The following is an 18,234-nucleotide window of genomic DNA, read 5'->3' as shown; positions in this document are numbered from 1 at the left end:
AACTCACGATCCATTCTTTTAGGAAATTTATCCCACTTTCCAAATGGATACGTCCTGGTAGAATGTGTCATAAGAGCGGTGCTTAATGCATCCGGATTTGCTAAAAGTCCTCTAACGTAAAGAGTCTGAATTTTCAGGCTCTTTACTCTAAGGCTGTGTCCCAATTGCCGAGTTAAATTTAACTCGCTGTTAAAAGTGACGATTCTAAAGTTATATTCAATGTTCGAAAATCCTGGTGTTTTCGATCGATCGGTTAACAGCCAAATTCTAGTCTGTCAGAAATAACCACGGTCGGATATCAAGGTTCTTCTTCTTCATTCCTTTTATTTAACGTCGGTCTCTGTTCCGCAAACTAGTGCCAATCACCGGAGACATCGATTGCCATCCATTGACGGTAATGGAATGTGCAGGAAGGCAGCTACCACACCCATTCAAAACACATGGGCCAGGACCAACGGTTTTACTTCCCTTCCGAACGAAGACGTGACCAGAGATTTTTATGCCTCAGTAAAACTTCCACCAACCTCGGCTGGGATTGAACGCAGACCCATTGGGGTGAGAAAGCTTTTACGTTTACTACTACACCACCGGCCCCGGCTATAGATAGCACGGTTATTCGATAACTTCCCATGTCACTTTTAACCACGCCACGAGTTAAATTTAACTCACCAATTGGGATACAGACTAAGTAAAAGTATGAACGTCTGTCAAAAATTGTTCCAATCGAACCCTATCGAACCGTCAAAATTCACTGCTTTGCTCGATTGGAAAAACTTTTTTTTTCAGTTTTATGGTGGCAGATTTGATCCGTTGCGGCAAAGTGACAGCTAGATCTATTGTTAGACTGTCAGATTAATCGTATCGTATCAGATCCGCCGGATGCAATGTGCGTGCCACTCGATAGAGTTAGATATTTGATACGTGACTGATTTACGTTTCCGGATAACGACAGTACGCATTCCCTTCGACAGCCTCAAGCGGTATCCAGTCTTCAGACAGGGGAAGACGATTCTTGTTCATTTCAACCTAGAATAAATAATTTAGTGCTTGAAAAACATAACTCAAGGAAAATGCAATCCACCGTCCGGCGTACCTCTCTCAGTACTCGAACAATGTTTCCCCCAACCAACTTCTTGATTGCAGCCGAGCCCCACAATCTATCTCGAGCCAACTCCGCTAGCAGCAGAGGGTAGTTCTTCGGTGAGCCACTCAGTCCCAAGTGGTCAACCCCTGCGATTACCCGAATGTAGTTGATGGCAGTAATGGCGTCCTTCAGAGTCATCGGTTTATCGCCACATCGTTCAACGTTCAACATGAGAACTCCTCCGTTTTGCGAGAGGGCGCTGTAATCAGTGGTTGATTATGTTTCGTAGGAAAATCCTGGGAGCCGGTTCACTTACCTCATTATATGATCCGGTACAGCTGCGGTCGAGCCATTACAAGCCATCGAGGAAGGAAGTGCATTTGACAGTAGCAGAGGTGCTTTGGCGACATTCAGCGCCACCATCATTGCAGGTTCGGAGAGTCGTGAAATCTCGACCAGCATGCCGAGGCGATTCATTTCCTGAATAACAACCTGTAACAATAAATCCCCATTGTTTCTGTGGGTTATCAACTCTCAACGAGACTACTTACCTCACCAAAATTGGTCAACGTGGATGGAAGATTTTCATCGAAGAAATCCGTTCTAATGGATGCACTAGCCCATGGAGTTGTGCAGCCTATCCCAGTTAACGATACGAATCTAGCACCAAGTGAATACATCGAACGAAGCACGGCCAAACTCGATCCCAGCGTGTGGCCACCTTCCAGCCCAAATAGTATCGCCAACTTACCATCGGTGTGGGCTTGCTCCATGGCATCTGCACTTTCCACAATAACCATATCGGGATTTTTCTTAACCATCCTCCTAGCATCGTCGATACCTTCCAACGTCAGCTGTACGGCGTCCAGATATTGCGCGGCACAGGGAACTGAAATGGGCCACAGCAAAGCCCCCACCATACTGTTCTTGATCTCGGCGTAGCTCTTGCTGAAATTCGCGCCCATTTGTGGTGCCCAGTAACCTTCTACCAGTGGTGACTCCACCAGAAGTCGCCGGATGAAAGCTAATCGAGCTTCCAGCAGTGAGGAAGATCTTAGCTGAAGTCCCAGCGGGATGCCAGCTGCCAGTGCAATGCAAACCAACAACGCAGAAACCGCAGCGATTATCTTCCTCGAGCGCCTGGTGTTTGGCACCTTCGGCGGTGGTGGCGACATGCTGTCCTTCTTGTACGAGTGAATGCTACCATTCTTGATCTTCTCCGGGTACTTGGTGATCTCCGGTGGTAGATCTATGTCCGCAATCTCGGTGAACACGAAGCAGTGCTGCTTGCAGGTGGGCTGGTGCTGGTGGATTGTACCCAGCTCCATAAAGTCCGCATGGTTCGGCATCGAGTTCATCTTGCGGTAGTAATGGTAGTGGACGCGGCCTTTGCTATCGCCGCCCGATGAGATTGCGGCTTCCGTGGTCTCTGGCGGGGAGGAATTCAGCTTTGCAGACTCAAGTGAGAAAAACTTTTCACAAATTGCCACACAGGATGGCTGTAAACAAAGCAGATTATCCTCTGTTTTTCCTCTATTGACAGGGCGGAAGGATTTTCCAGTAGATTTTCCGCGGACATGCGCAGAAGCGGGTTTTCATTTTATAGGGGGGAAAGAATGCAATCGTTGTGTGACCCGTGAACAACGGATTGTTCAGGATAATAGTTTAAATGTTATTTTAAATTGATAATTTTGCATTGCGGGAAAATGGCGATCATTTCTAAATCCGTTTGATGTCATTTTTTTGCATTTGAGCCATTTGATATTTGACCACGTGTTCACGAGGACCACGAATGAAGTACTAGAGGTACTGACTTTTTGATTGAATTTTCATTCATGCTCCGATTCTTCTCCAGCGGATGTAGACAATTTTGAATGGAATGAACATTAGACTGGTGCATCAATATAATACACGGATTTTTTTTTGTATAATGTAGAAATTGTTTATTTTCCTTTAAGGATGTTTACTGTTTGCTTTTATTTGCTTGCCCAGATTCTTGTTCAGCGGTTGTAGACGATTTTTGACTGATCTGGCAAGTGGCACATGAATAATAGGAAACTCGAACTTTTGATTAGGATACAAATCTGGACATGGGCCCCGGAGAAGAACCAGCCTGCTGCTGAACATATGAAATCAATCAATCAATTAGGACATGGTCGTCAGATCCCCGTCAAAACAATACTGCGTAATCCTTCTAGGCATCGTCTCTGCATCTGGGGTAGGACGTGCTGTCAAATCAGCCTACTGATCATTCTTGTATGAAATTGGTTCCAAACGTAAACAAACCCTGTAGGTTTCTTTTGGCTTGTTTACGTTTGCAACCAGTTATGCGAGGTAGGCGACGATTGTTCGTATTTGACAGCCACCCTCCCCCCTTGGGTGATACAAGAGACTTTTCTCAGTGGAACTGACAGCTAGAAATCTAGAGTGTGTGAGTAATCTGGTGTTAATGGTGCTGAATGTAAATCACCGACAAACCGACATGAATGACCATAAAAAGTACCATCAAATTTCTGATTAAAGAACAAAACTGACATCTGCCACCGTGTTCGCGAAAAATGTGTATCCTAGCCTCGAACACACATACAAAATGTATGAGTTGGTTCGTGTCCAATATATTCCGGGCAAATTATTTTTATCTAGATAACAAATTTCTATGGTTTTGACAGATGGGATCGCTGCACATTTGAATCCGCCGTTATGGATTCTCGATCAAGAGTAAAGTTTAAGTTTCATGTCGGTCTGTCGGTGTGTAAATATAAATGTCTTGACTGAACCGAGGTTTCCTACCTTCTCGGAGGAATTTCTTCTACCTTTTTGGAGGAATCTTCTAACCTCTCGGCGAGGGGGACGACTCTACCTACGATGCAGAAAAGATGGTGTTTTGCTGTTGGTAGCTGCGCACACGCTGAGTAGATAGAAAGAAGATTGACGACGATTCTGAAGATTTCCTGTAAAAAGATGATGTGCGATGCAAGTAGATGCGACAAATGAAAGAAGATTTTTCGAAGATTGATTCGCTAGTGTGAGATTGTTGAGCATCTAAACTTGAGATTTAGATGTGTCACCCCCCTCGCCTCTCGGGGGAATTTCATCTACCCTCTCGGGGGAATTTCATCTACCTGTTCGGGGGAATTTCCTCTACCCTTCGGGGGAACTGCTTCTACCTTCTTGGAGGGATTTCTTCTACCTTTTCGGAAGAATTTCTTCTACCTTCTCGGGGGAATTTCATCCACCCTCTCGGGGGAATTTATTCTACCTTCTCGACGGAATTTCTTCTACCCTCCCGGGTTAATTTCATCTACCCTCTCGGGGGAATTTCATGTACCCTCTCAGGGGAATTTCAACCGCCTTAGGAAGCACCAGTGTAGCATCAACAATCAATACAAAACTAACGATTTTAAATTGGCTCACCACTTTAGTAGCCTATTGGTCCCAAGCAAACGATTAACGTACCCTATTCTAGTCGAAATTCTAGTACTACGCAATGTTTGTTTTGATTCGCTATGAAAGTTTGACAGATAAAATGAGGGGTTATTGGTTTTTCCTATGTTTCGAGGGGTGATTCGACAAGCTTGGGACCGAAGATAGTACCAGAGGTGAGCCAAAAAGTTGAGCACGTTTCTTCGGGACCTACTTGTCTTAGAGTTACCTCTATGGTAGCATCATAGAGGTAACTCTAAGACCACTGGGTCCCGAAGAAAATCATTATTATTTTTGGCTTACTCAGTACCAGAACAACGGTCCCAAGCAGTCCCAAGCTATTTCACTCACCCCTGCATGTTCTGCATGAATCCACACACCCCTGATGTTATCTGTCAAACTTTCATAGCGAATCAAAACAAACATAGTGTAGTAATAGAATTTCAACTAGAATAGGGTACGTTAATCGTTTGCTTGGGACCAATAGGCTACTAAAGTGGTGAGCCAATTTAAAATCGTTAGTTTCGTATTGATTGTTGGTAGCATCCTCGCAAGAAAGAGGATGGTTGTCACTTACCGAGTTGTGCCATAGAGATAAGTGACGTTTAACGCACGCACACTAGCGGAAGCAACGCCGTTTAAAGTTGTTTATTATTTTCCTCTGGCTAACCTAAACAATGTATGAAAGTAGACCTGTCAAAGTTAGTTTGACATCGATTTGTTATGTATTTTTTCGGATATTCACTAACACGCTCTCACATATCGCACCAATACAACCGGACGTGAAAATATCAATTGATCATTTTTTCAAGCTTATGCATTCATGTTCCATCAGATGTCACAGCTATTGTTTGCGGTGACATCTATCGGAAACTAAACACAATCTGTTTTCCTATAATTGTTCACAGAGGACACTGCAGTGCAAAACATGTATGGTAGGGGAAACGCTCCTATAGTTGCGGTACGTTAGAAGCGTTAGGTTCCTATAGTTGTGTATGGAGTCTCCATACACAACTATAGGAACCTAACGCTTCTAACGTACCGCAACTATAGGAGCGTTTACCCTACCTCTATAAATGCATTTAGATTATTATTCGAAGTCCCTCCTTTTTTACACATTCTGCACACAAAATAGCTCACCCCTCACAGAATTTCCCGCCGAATTTTATTTATGGAGCATAATGCCCCATAAAGTATCTTTTGCGCAGAATATGTAAAAAAGGAGGGACTTCAAATGTTAAAGCAAATGCATATATAGAGGTACCAGACATGTTTTGTAGTGTCAGGTACTCTATTTTGTAATCTGTGAAAGGGAAATCACAAATCGAGTGTCAACAAAATACATGGCATGTTGAGAGATTGAGGTCGTGAGAGCAAATTTTCTCTATCAAATTGGAATTTTTTGGTTCTCTGGGAGCTGGTTGTAAATCAGGTAAAACTGTATGGGGAAAAATCATTTTTATTAAATTGTAGGTTGCTTGACAAAAAAATCCCGGGAAAAATCTGAACTACAAAGTCTCTGATTAATTTCTTTAGGGTTGTCGTTCACTTTTTTGACCTGAATATGCCTCGGAATATGCACCGAAAGCGAATTATTCCCACTTCTCTCAATTTCTATATGGGGATTTTTATCACTTCCTAAAAGCAATAATAATAAATAATAAGATTCTTTTGAATTGGTCGCGTCGCATCGCGAAACGCGTCTACCCTGGCCGCGGCCTAAGACTAGAAGGTCCCGAAGAAAAGTGTTGACTATTATACTTTATCTTAATTTTTTTAAGTATTTCAATGTTTCGGTTATGGTTCACTTGTTTTTCCTTGATTTGTTTTCCGTGCTGAACACCAATGCCACCAACAAACCGACATGAATGATCATGCAAATTGCAACGAAATTTCTGATCAAAGCACAACACTGACATCTGCCGCCGTGTTCGCGGAAAATATTTATCCACACGCGTACAAAATTTATGAGTCGGTTCGTGTCTAATCTATTTCGGACAAATTCAAGAGGTAAGTCTCTCAGCACATTGTGCTGAAATTAGAATCGGCACAGCTTGGGCACATCCATCGGTACACCTTCGGCACAATCTTGTAGGCATTGAATTGTTGTAAATAAAATGGGAGCACTGCTGGACAACTGTCGTTGAAGTTGTTCACAACATTACGTGATGTTTGACTGTATTTTCAGGAAAATTCTCTAATTGAGTATACAAGAGGAGCTCAGACCAGGAGTTAACTTATACAGCTATCCCCCAAAGAACGAGCTACCCACTGAGTAGCACCCACCGCTTTTTCTCGGCGGTGTTTCAACCAGTCGGTCTGATTTTTTGCATGTGAGTAGTGCCAATGGAGAACTAGTCATTCACAGAAAATCAAAGCGCTTGGTTGAAAACCCACCGAGACAAAGCGGTGGGTGCAACTCAGTGGGTAATGCGTTCTTCGGGGGAAAGCTGTAGATCTAAATATGTAATGAAGGCTCTAGAGTGGGCTCAAGAGAAAGAGGCAGTTAGTACCGCATTAGTACACTTAATTCAAATAATGCTGAAACTCACACAAAATAAACGAAAGCAGTACATTCATCATAGTCGGTCTCCAACAACGCTCCCCACCGGTTCCAACTCTTTCTGGCCGCTGATAGACCGATGCTTTTCACATAAGGAAAAGCTAGGTTTCTGGTCTACCTTTGAAGGCATTATAAAGCACTCAAACACAGGACTTGTATATGTATTGTGTCTAATCTATTTCGGACAAATTATTTTTATCTAGATAAAACATTTCTATGGTTTTGACAGATGGGATCCCAACAAACAATTAGTGCTGATTAAGGGCGGAATAAGCTATTTTTTAGCTGAAGAAGCATATTTTTGCCTGAATAGGCTCTTATTCCGCTTCCAATGTTTGTTGGGATCGCTGCACATTTGAATCGGCCGTTATGGTTTCTAGATCGAGAGTAAAGTTTAAGTTTCATGTCGGTTTGTCGGTGCCAATGCTACTGCCGCCAGGGAGCATAACTATTCAATTCGACGTATCTGATTTTGTAAACAATCACTTCAATCAACGATTTGTGGCAACTGCAAGCTCACTCACAGAAACTAACAACACCTGCTAATACGGGAAAGATTCCCCTAGCTGATGATGGTGTTTGTTTGCGTGGGTGAGTTAGCAGTTAATACAAATTGTCGATTGTAGAGATTGTTTACAAAAGCAGATACGTCGATTTGAATAATTACGCTTGATTTACTTCTAGATTTACTTTATAAATTATACCACAGAGAACAGACGTTGAGGCTCGAACAAGATTTCTCTAAAAACTAGTGTAAAGATTCCTATTCCACTAACGGCGACTTCCCCACTTAAAACCCCTCTTTGGCAACCTGATGGCGCTGCCGTTGCACAATTTACACTAGACACTAAGGGCTGGTAGCGCCAAGTGGCAATTTTCAACAGAAAATTTATCGATACTAACGCCAAATTGGTCGAAAGTGGAAAATTTATAGAGGAAATCAGGAGATGTTAGCGCTACGTAACGACGACGTTCCCACTTATTTTTTACACAAGTTTCTAGTAGAAGTTGGACGTCTGTTCTCTGTGATTATACATTCACCTGGCAATAACCATAAAAGGCACTTAACCACTATGTGGTATGGTCGCACCATCTATAATATCGTTTGTGTGTGGTACCCGTTTATAAGAACAGATATCATCGCAGATTATCTGCAAAAAAAAAAATGACGATGGGATTTTTTTATGCGAGAAAACAGATTTAAATTTGGCAACCCTGCTCCTCGGCTCACACCCAGAGCTGCCAGGTGGTTTTATAAAAAATCTGTATCCACTCTATTAAAAAATCTGTATTTTCTGTATTGACGATTTTTTTCTTAATTAATCATGTTTTGTTGTTTTACAAATACAGTGCATACAAAATAACCATAAAAAGTGCTTAACCACCTATTCGGGCTATCGTACTAACCATACGGGATATGATTGCGCCATTTGTGATATCGTCCGTACTTATTTATAAGAGTGATATGAAGCCGTTTGAAAATGTATGGAGATTTTAGTTTCTATTCATTATCTTCCTGATAAGCAGTTTTAAATGCAAAAAAGTGCACGAGTTCATTACTATTTGATATTTTTAATATAGATAAATACAATTAATTACATCATTTGTGTGGTAGTTACACCGAAAAGTCGAGAGATGTCGCCCCGCCAGTGCTGGTAAAATCATTTTTGCAGTATGGAGAATATCAGAAAATCCGCAATTTCTTACGAAATACATTTTCAATGCAAGTAAAATGTTTACGAGTACTTGTATTTGTACCATTTTAATGTGCTCGGGCACTTTTCTTGTATTTAACACACATGCTTATATTGGAAATATTCAATTAATACTGTAAATCCCCATACAATCTCAAATCGTTTACTACCAGCTCCATATGCATCCGAAAGCGGTTGGTCCTCTGGTTGTGAATGCTGTCAAAAACACAATAACATGATTAATTGTCGATGGAAATTTGATAGGTTCCCGAGCAGAGGGTGAGAACAAAATGAAAACAAGAATTATGTTGTTTTCATTATTCCTGATAACTCAAATTAATTTCATTTTGATGGAGTTGATGGCTAACAGAACAAAAATGAGAGCTAAAAGATATGCGAAGAATATCAAAATTATAACATATATTGGTATTAGTGAGAACTGCTTGATAACTTATTTTGATATAGATTTTTTTTTTTCTCAAGCATTTTATAAAAATCTGTATAAATCTGTATTGTAATTTAAAAATCTGTGATAAATCTGTATTCTGTATCGGGTCTGTATTAAGATTAAAAAATCTGTATAATACAGATAAATCTGTATAAATGGCAGCGCTGCTCACACCAGAAAAATAAGGGCTAATGCGGCGTCCGTGCTTCACGCGCTTCACGGCCTCCCCGATCTCTGTTAATGACAGCAGTTTGTTTATTGTGAATATCGCGAAGCGGCGTTGATCGCGCGTTCATTTAGGCAAAATTTCTAGATTATTTCCAATTTTTTTGATAATTTCGACTCGAAACGTGTGGCAAAATGGCGACGCCTAATTTCATATCGTTGCTGAAGCTGTTCACGGTAAGATTGCTCGCTGTGCGATGGTATTTTCCTAGGCATTTCGCGATCAAAAATTTCCTTCCTCCACAGGACACTCTGAACAGTTCGTACAAAGTGGACGACATCGATCAGCTGAAGGTGGAGTACGACGGCCAGAAGGGTTCCAGCGACTATGACAGGAAAGCCGCTCTGCATCAGGCCTTCCGGAACTTGCTGCTGACGAAAACGGACGACATCCCGGCGATTGAGGGGTTTATTAATTTCGCCGTTGCCGCCTGCCGGTTGGAGATGACCTCGGCGACGATTCCGGTCGTGCTGCTGGGGGATATTTTCGATGCCGTCACACTGGACAAGTGCGAGCAGATTTTTACCTACGTGGAGAATAATGTGGCCACCTGGAAGGAGGAGTTGTTTTTCACGGCTTGCAAGCACAATCTGCTGCGGATGTGCAACGATTTGCTGCGAAGGCTGTCCCGGTCGCAGAATACGGTTTTCTGCGGGCGCATTTTGCTCTTTTTGGCCAAGTTCTTTCCGTTTAGCGAGCGGTCCGGGTTGAACATCATTTCGGAGTTCAATCTGGAGAACATTACGGAATATGGCGTGGAGGGAAGCGAAATGGGCGATCAGTTGGATAGTTCGGAGGAAAACGGATCCGGCAATCAGCTGAAGATTGATTACAACTTGTACTGCAAGTTCTGGGCTTTGCAGGACTTTTTCCGGAATCCGAATCAATGCTACAACAAGGTGCAGTGGAAGACGTTTGCGGCGGTGAGTTTGAGAGTCGTATTCTTAATTTGTTTGTACTATTTGAAATGATTTCTGCTCGATTTCAGCATGCTGGAAGCGTATTGTCCGCGTTCAGTAGTTTCAAGTTGGAAGAGCCTCGATCTTCCAGCAGTAGTAGCAATGTAGGCAGCAGATCCGGTCCCACTGCAATGGACATCCCACCGGAGGAGCAAATTCGCGATTCGGGACACTTTTTCGCCAAGTTCCTAACCAATCCGAAGCTGCTCTCGTTGCAATTGTCAGATTCCAACTTTCGGCGATCGGTGCTGGTGCAGCTACTGATCCTTTTTCAGTATCTCAATTCGACCGTCAAATTCAAAGCGGACAATCATCTCCTGACACAGGTTCAGATCGATTGGCTGCGGGAAACGGAAACCACTGTATACAGATTGATTGACGAGTCCCCGCCCAATGGGAAGAAGTTTGCCGAGTCCGTGCGGCATATGCTTGCACGCGAGGAGCTCTGGAACAGCTGGAAGAACGAAGGATGTAAGGAATTCAAACGTCCGGAAGCAGGTGGAACGGCTGCTGCTGTTGCTGCTGCAGCAGCTGCAGCAGCAGCTACTGCTTCAGCTTCTGGCAGCGGCGAAGACGCATCGCCTCCGGTTCGTCTACCGCAGAAGCGCACCCGTCGCCCGCTCGGTGACCTGATACGAGATTCGACCAAGCAGGGCAAATTCTTCATGGGAAATCCGGAACTGACGCGGCTGTGGAATACCTGTCCGGACAATTTGCAGGCCTGCAAGGGAGAGGATCGGAACTTTTTACCCTCGCTGGAGGCCTATCTGGACGGTTCGAAGGAGAAGCAAGACCCGTCGTTCGAGTGGCGGGCGTTGCGTCTGTTGGCCCGCCAGTCACCGCACTTTTTCACGCTCTTCAACAGCCCGTCCTACAAGGTAGCCGACTATCTGGAGAGTGTGAGGAAGAAGATCCAGAAGGACAAGGTGGACATCAAACAGCAGGTGGTGCTGGAGGATGTTCCGTCGCAGAACGAGAACGAACAGAACGAAGCGGAAGGCGAGAGCTTCGTCGGCGAGGAGGAAACGGATCAGGTGAGTGTTTGGGTTTGACACCATGGGCCACAAATTGGTGGTTGGATTCGATGGTAGCTAATCAACGCATTAAACTTTTTCTAACCATTCTCCCAGATGGACTCGGAACTGCTGAAGACGGAACAGCTCACACCGGAGGACAAGAACACCCACAGAACCATCACCGTCACCAAGGAGCAGATGGCCGAACTGGCCCCGAGCATCGGTAAGGACTGGAAGAAGCTCGCCACCAAGCTCGGCTACAACGGGGACGAAATCCAGTACTTCGAGTCGGAAAATGCCACCGTCGGCGATCAGTGCCGCCATCTGCTGCAGGTGTGGTTCGAAGACGACATGGACGCCAGCCTGGATCAGTTGGCCTACATCCTGGAGGGGCTGGAGATGCTGACGGCAGCCGACGCGGTCAAGCAGATGATTGCCGCCCTGAGCGACGACAAGGTGGAGGAAGTGTCGGATGAGTAAGTCGGATTTTTCTTTCGCTTATAAGATTTAACTCTAGAGAATAGATCAATCATGGAAAGTATCCTAAGTTTGAACGGGAAAGTGCGTGCCGTCGGAATATCACATCCTTGAAGGTAGGGATCGTTTTCGAAGTGTAATCATGGACTCAATAGGAGCTAAGCTTTCGTACATATGGTTTATTTATTTATTTTTTTCACTGGTCGTGCACAGCCACAAACGGTTCGATTTCGATTTCCGTGTGTTTCGCATTTTTTTCTTTTTTTGCAATCATTAAGGCAATCGTCGCGACACGGTCGATTTATTAATAATTGTTACTTTTTGTCTCTGCGGTGTTAGGTCTCTTCGTTTATTTAATTGGGTAAAATGCGAGCATTAAATATGATGGTTTAATGATTTTGATTTTCGTTTCATTTTCAAAGTGTTAGAAATTGGTATGCAATTAATACAAGAGTTGCATTTCTGTCGGATTAAAAAAAATAATAATTATTAAATACATTCTCGTCTGAGGGATTAAAAATACCCAATGCAATGCAGCAGTTCTGTTAGTTAGATGAGTTAGAATCGCTTCGCTTTCGCGGTCGGTTTCGGTTTGTTGTGCATCATGGTGGCGCACTTGGGAATGTGTCGTTCGGCAGCGGACCGGTTGAAACGGCGAGAGCAGTGCGGACACTGCACGTAGTCAGGATTCTCCGAGGGCGGTGGCGGGGGCAAGTCGGAAAGCTTGCCGCCCTTGGCCAGGTAGGCTTTCAGCTCCTTGGCCGCCCGGATGGTTTGGATGAATTCCTCGTGCTTCCGGCGCCAGTCACTCTTTTTAGCATCGGCCGCGGCGGCAGAGGCAGCGGTAGCAGCCTTCGCCGTGGAACCTCCGGAAATGGATTTCTTACTCGCGCCAGCGCCAACCTTCTTCTTGAGGACATAATTCTCCGCATCGGTTCCCAGCACTCGGTGTTTGGTCGTGTCGTAGACCTTACGCTTCTTGGTCTTGGTCTTTTGGCAAATTTCCCGATGCTTGGCGATTCGGTCTTCGGCGAAGTTCCGTCCGCAGATGGTGCACCGAGCGAGACCATCCGGTACGGGACCATCCGGAATCGGGGGACTAGGGGCCGAAGTGGCTGATGGCTTCCGACTGATGGCACTGGTGGTCGCCATTGCTGACTTGCCGCCGGTTGATGCACGGGATGCTGCAGACTGCGGAAAATAGATGGAATGAAAATTAGAACTGACAGTTGGAACGAAGCTTTCGAGTGTAAAGCCTACTTTGGCGGAGTTGGCTTGGGAGTTGGATCGAGGGCTCGCCGTTGGTGAGGGGCTACTGGATGGGGATGATTGTGCTGCTGCTGCCCCTCCAGCTGCGGAGGTCTTCTTGGGAGCGGATTTTGCTGCTGCGGTCGTCGTCGTTGAGGGAGTTCTTCCCGGGACCGGTTTCAGCTTGAGGCTGTTCACGTTCTGCTGTTGACCGTTGAGTTTACCGACGTTCGAGAGCTTCCGAGCGATGGGCGATGGAGTCATCGTGAGGTCTTCGTCGAAGGAGATTGTGTCTGAAAGAGGGAGATCAAGACGGGTGAGTAGTTGCAAGATGTGGAATTTTGGAGACACAAGAGGAAGGACATTTTTGTTTTAGCTCGTCGTTTCATTTCAATACAGCTATTTGAGGTTGCTTGAGTTTCACTCCAGAATAGCTTGCATATCCTAGTGACTAAGGAGTAAATACAATTTTCAAAAATGATTTCCTCTGATACATCACTTCAGATTGCAAAACGCTCGAAATTGTTCCAGGAAACCCTCAATACTTTTAGTGTCGTTGAATAATATTTCTCCGCAAATTTTTAGTTTTAGCCGAATGTTACGAAAATTTCTGGAACTTTGCAACCTTCAGCTATCACTTGGGCTTGTGCGAAACTCAAGGAGAAATCCGCGATATAATAAAGACAAAGCGTTTGTAACATTTCAACATGTTTATTTCTCCATTGACAAAAACTAACTGACTCATAACAATATGGTCACTTTTTTATGTAGGGTTGTATGGAAGACATCATATCAAGAAGACAGGCAACTTTGCCAGAATCCAAGCGACAGATACAATAGCGCTGCTCTTGAGTGAAGGTGGAAGCAACACATAGAAAAATGAGCAAATACACAAACCTTTCTTCTGAGGATGTAATCTTTGCTATCAAATTCGTTCGAAGCATTTACCTTTGGGCGGCAGATGACGCGATTGTACCTGACTCATAGCGTTCGTATGAGAAAATGGAAGAGTTGCCAGTCTTCTCTATTTGTTGTCTTCGGTTGTATACAGGTGCTTACTGCTATCGAGTGTTGGCAGTGTGCACCACATAGTCCCCCCCTCAATTACACGAGGAACCTGTCCCTGTGTCCTGATGGTGTAATTTTGCGAAGCTGGTTACGGATGCTCACTAATACCTTGATCGCAAACGAAAACTGGCTTTATGCGATCTATAACAGCACCTCTATGATAAGACGGAGGGCGTCGGGTGCGTTTATGCGTGGACATGCGCAAGGCAAATACAACGATCATTCCACAACGACATATCACAACATTCATCACCTCTAAGGGGTACTTCCGTTTCCAAAGGTTAATGTTTGGAATGAATTGCGCCGCTGAGATTTTCCAGCGAGAGCGTGAGAAGATCCTTAAGGGCTTGGAAGGAGTTGTGCATCGACGACATTTTAGTTTCTCGGCGTACGAAAACCAAGCATGGCCGAAGCTGCGGTAAGAATGCGACTAAGAGATCATGGATTAACCGCGTGAACGAAGAAAAGTGTCAGTGGGGACAAAAGAGAGTGACGTTTCTAGGACACGAGCTATCTGAGGATGGTATCTTGCCAACGTCCAGAAACAGCAGAAGAGATGCGCAGCTTTTTAGGGCTCGCTAACTATGTGGGAAAATTCATCCCTCATCTATCCACTATCAGTGCACCGCTGCGTGCAATAGTACAAAAAGGAGTTCACTTCCAATGGACTAAGGAAGCGAACAAATCATTCGTCGAGATTAAGGATGCTCTGTCCAACCCGCGGCATCTCGGATTCTACAATGGCAACAGTAATACCACATTAGTTGTTGATGCAAGTGGGACAGATCTTAGGGCGGTGCTACTGCAAAGCGACAATGACAAACGACGAGTGATCAGTTATGCCAGTAAGAGTTTGTCAAGAACGGAGCAGAAGTATTCGGTGTTAGACAAAGAAGCGATGGCGATCTACTGGGGAATCGGACGTTCCGAAATGTACTTGAGAGGAAAAGATTTCACTGTGATCACCGATCATATAAGCCGCAGGTGAGAATATTCACCACCGACAGCACGACAGCAAAGATGGGTTCTGCAACTACAGGGATATCGTTTTAAGCTGGTGTATGCTCCTGGGAAAAGCAACATAGCCGGACCGTTAGCCGGACGATTAGCACAGCCGACGGCTGTGAAAGTGAACTATGTGCCACGATCGAAATTGCCTTACCGTCCGCGATGTCAATGACAGAAGTTATCCAACACTCAGAAAATGATGCCGAGTTTCGGAAAGTTTGCGATGCAATCTGTGGGAGTAGAATAACCACTGTTCGCCCCTCGCACTTTGTGCTACAGGGAAGAAAATAACACTACCTTGTTTTTGCAATTTCTTATATGCTTTGATCCGTAATGTCAGAATCTGTCCCCTAAAAGAAAACGTTATTAAATCAGTTCGAAAATTAACCTTCACGTGCGGTCGTTTTTTGATTTTGTTTGGATAAAAAAATCGATTTAGTGGCAGAAAAAGTGTGTGAACAGCTGATTTTCGACCAGAAAGTTTAAGTGGAACGGATTGCAAGGAGGTCGAGTGGTTCCGGTGTGATGGAGGGCCAGATGGCCGAACCGGCCGATCAAAAGTGCGGCGGTGGTTTCTAAAAGAGAAGCAGAAAAACTAGCTATAACCTAGAAAAAGTTAAGTGTCGGTGAAGAGTTTGATTCCGTAAGGTGTCACGGGGCAATAAGAATCATTCAAGAAATACATAGAGAAGAAAAAATATAAATTAAGTGAAGTGGCATTAGGATTTAAGTGAAGAGAAGATAGCAATTAAACGAAGAAAAGTAGAAGATAAAAGACGAAAGAAAAATCAAAAAGCAATCCGCAAAGAATGCAAGTGAAAGAAAATGAGCACGAAATCGCAAATTGAAACAAGGAAGCACTACAAGAATAAGGAGGTGAAAATGACGGCAACGGCGAAGGCCAAAAGAGGACAAGGTCCAACGGTATCGAAAGGAGGAGGAACATCCAAAGCAACAGAACACGGAAAAAACCCAGGAAACAGCAGCAACCAGCAGGATAACCAACAAAACGACACGGTGTACCTGGAGCCATGGGACTACGAGAAAACTACCATCAGACACCCAGTCAGTGTGGGTAAAGCCCTATCCAGTAAGGGAATCAAAACCTACACCGATATCACGGCGATTGGCAGGTTTCGATTCAAGGTATCGTTCGGAGCACCACAGGAAGCCAAAAAACTAATGGAGATCAACATGGAAGTGCTACGTCCCGATAATCCTCAGGCAGACAGTGGGTTTGGCTAAAGGAATACCGAGAGATTACAGCGAGCAAGAATTGATGGAAGATCTGTTGTCGGAGGGCGAAATCATCAAAGTGGAAAGGATGAAGAAAATGGATAGGAACAAGAAGCTAACGGATACGGAAAACGTCAAAATCATCTTCCGAGGAAAGCAACTACCAGACAGCGTGTCGCTATACGGATGCAGGTTCAAGATTGAACTCTACCTGTTCCCGGTGAAGCAATGCTCAAACTGTTGGGGATTTGGACCCCAGAGAGAAAAATGCTGGAGGACAACAAAATTTAAGGAATGCGGCGTTCAACACGAAGACGACAACTGCAGGCAGAAAGCATGCATCAATTGCGGAGGTCCGCACAGTCCGACGGATAGCAAGTGCCCAGAGAAGGAAAAACAGGTACAAATCAACGCGGGAATGCAGTTGGAAAAATTGACGTACAAGGAAGCAAACGAGAAATGGAGACAGGCTAATCAGTTCGACTTGCTGTCGAATTTCGACGAGGAATTTCCAGATATGGGTGAGCAGCGAGACGAGCAGTGTCGCTCGCAGAGAAACGCAAACAGCAGTCAATACAAGTTCGTGTGGAAAAAAATCAGGGTGGCCAGCAAACCGGGAAATCCGGGAATACCGGGAAATATCCGGGAATTTGGAAAGTAACCGGGAAAACCGGGAAAAACCCGTGAATTCTGCAAGAGAACCGGGAAAATAAATTAACCATATCATAGGAACAAATTTTTACATCAGAATTTCAGAATAAACCATTAAAACAGAGTGATCCTTTAGCAAATGAATGTCTTGCTCTATTTGTTGCATAATTTTCTTCAGTATACCGTCTTATTGTTTTTAGAATTTAATCACTCAGCAATATTGCAAATTGATTTTTGTCGTTTCAATTTCAGATGTAAAGTGCATGGTCCTCTAAAGAAAATATTGAAGATGCTGGAGTTTGGAAACAAATATTTGTAAAAACCGAAACTGAATTATTCTTCTCCGGGGTTTTAATTTTTCGTTGTTCAAAATTCTCATGATGAATTCCAGAATTAACTTGGAATTCTGCTCTGAATTATCTTGAAATTGTTCTGAAATAAACCAGAAAACACTCCGCGTAATAATTACTGTTGAATTCTTTTAGGAATTTTCTTCCAACCCCTTCTAAGAATTTATTGGAATCCTTCATATAATTCCCGTTCCCGCCTATCCGGAGACTTTGATTCCTTAAAAAATCTTTTCAAACATTTCTTTTAACTCTATTCAAAACAAAAGAAATCTTTCGAAAATTGATTTATAAACCCCTTGGAGTATTTTGAAGAATTTCTTTCTAATTATCAGCAAATTTTTTGGAATCAATTTTGTTTGGGTTATGTGATGAATCATTCGCACTAGGGTTGAAATTATTGCCAGAACATTTTAAGAACTCTGTTTCTTGTTGAATTCCGATCATAATTCTCTTGGAATTCTTCTTAAAATTCATCTGTCATGTTCCTCACGATGCCCATACAAATCTCATCAGAACCACGTAGGAATTTTCTGCAATGTTTTATTTTTATTTTCTTAATTCTTTTTTAAATCTACTAAAATTACCTAACAGTTTAACTTTAGAGATGAACTAGCCTAAGGCTAAAAATCTCTTAAATAAAGAATTAAAAAAAAAAACCTAACAGTTTAATTTAGAACTTGCATTCTTCTCCAAAGAAATCCTTCCAAATTCATCTAACAATTTCTATGGATTTCATGTAAGAATAATTCTGGAAATCTGCTCTTCTCCTTCGAAAACTGTGTG

General features: G+C 43.5%; 3 protein-coding genes and 1 pseudogene across 5 annotated transcripts in view; 2 read left to right on the top strand and 2 right to left on the bottom strand.

The window, feature by feature from the left end:
* Positions 1-271: 271 nt before the first annotated feature.
* Positions 272-2,630, bottom strand: LOC135712630 (dipeptidase 3). The gene is made up of 4 exons (XM_065235586.1): positions 1,636-2,630; positions 1,401-1,576; positions 1,094-1,343; positions 272-1,026 (listed from the first exon to the last, which is right to left on the bottom strand). Exons 1-4 carry the CDS (start codon positions 2,440-2,442, stop codon positions 931-933), a joined length of 1,329 nt encoding a protein of 442 aa, XP_065091658.1. The 5' UTR covers positions 2,443-2,630; the 3' UTR covers positions 272-930.
* A 6,875-nt stretch (positions 2,631-9,505) lies between these two features.
* Hpr1 (THO complex 1-like protein Hpr1) lies at positions 9,506-11,954 on the top strand. Its single transcript, XM_065235576.1, has 4 exons — positions 9,506-9,614; positions 9,684-10,361; positions 10,427-11,431; positions 11,528-11,954. Exons 1-4 carry the CDS (start codon positions 9,573-9,575, stop codon positions 11,891-11,893), a joined length of 2,091 nt encoding a protein of 696 aa, XP_065091648.1. The 5' UTR covers positions 9,506-9,572; the 3' UTR covers positions 11,894-11,954.
* Positions 11,955-12,039: 85 nt separating this feature from the next.
* The window catches only part of LOC135712628 (zinc finger C2HC domain-containing protein 1C), a 175,256-nt gene continuing 169,061 nt past the window's right edge, over positions 12,040-18,234 (bottom strand). For all 3 annotated transcript variants that reach the window (XM_065235581.1, XM_065235582.1, XM_065235583.1), the window contains 2 exons: positions 13,151-13,431; positions 12,040-13,081 (listed from right to left, as the gene is read on the bottom strand). In XM_065235581.1, coding sequence (XP_065091653.1) covers positions 12,449-13,081; positions 13,151-13,431 — 914 coding nt within the window. In that variant the 3' untranslated portion in view covers positions 12,040-12,448. The remainder of the gene's footprint in view (positions 13,082-13,150; positions 13,432-18,234) is intronic.
* LOC135712641 (uncharacterized) lies at positions 16,040-17,111 on the top strand (annotated as a pseudogene).

Source organism: Ochlerotatus camptorhynchus, unplaced genomic scaffold (assembly GCF_037179485.1).
Source record: "Ochlerotatus camptorhynchus isolate MF236.1 unplaced genomic scaffold, CSIRO-AGI_Acam_v1.1 ptg000498l, whole genome shotgun sequence".
NCBI classification, from domain to species: Eukaryota; Metazoa; Arthropoda; class Insecta; order Diptera; family Culicidae; genus Ochlerotatus; species Ochlerotatus camptorhynchus.
This window is presented reverse-complemented; position numbering and strand designations above follow the sequence as displayed.

What these genes read in the sequence shown, in the direction of transcription:
- LOC135712630 (XM_065235586.1), bottom strand. Translation starts at nt 2,442, where the DNA reads ATGAACTCGATGCCGAACCATGCGGACTTTATGGAGCTGGGTACAATC. An exon ending in CGTTGACCAATTTTGGTGAG is followed by an intron (nt 1,577 to 1,635) that starts GTAAGTAGTCTC and finishes TTATTGTTACAG; the next exon opens with GTTGTTATTCAGGAAATGAA. An exon ending in TTGTTCGAGTACTGAGAGAG is followed by an intron (nt 1,027 to 1,093) that starts GTACGCCGGACG and finishes TATTTATTCTAG; the next exon opens with GTTGAAATGAACAAGAATCG.
- Hpr1 (XM_065235576.1), top strand. Translation starts at nt 9,573, where the DNA reads ATGGCGACGCCTAATTTCATATCGTTGCTGAAGCTGTTCACG. An exon ending in AGTGGAAGACGTTTGCGGCG is followed by an intron (nt 10,362 to 10,426) that starts GTGAGTTTGAGA and finishes GCTCGATTTCAG; the next exon opens with CATGCTGGAAGCGTATTGTC. An exon ending in GCGAGGAGGAAACGGATCAG is followed by an intron (nt 11,432 to 11,527) that starts GTGAGTGTTTGG and finishes CCATTCTCCCAG; the next exon opens with ATGGACTCGGAACTGCTGAA.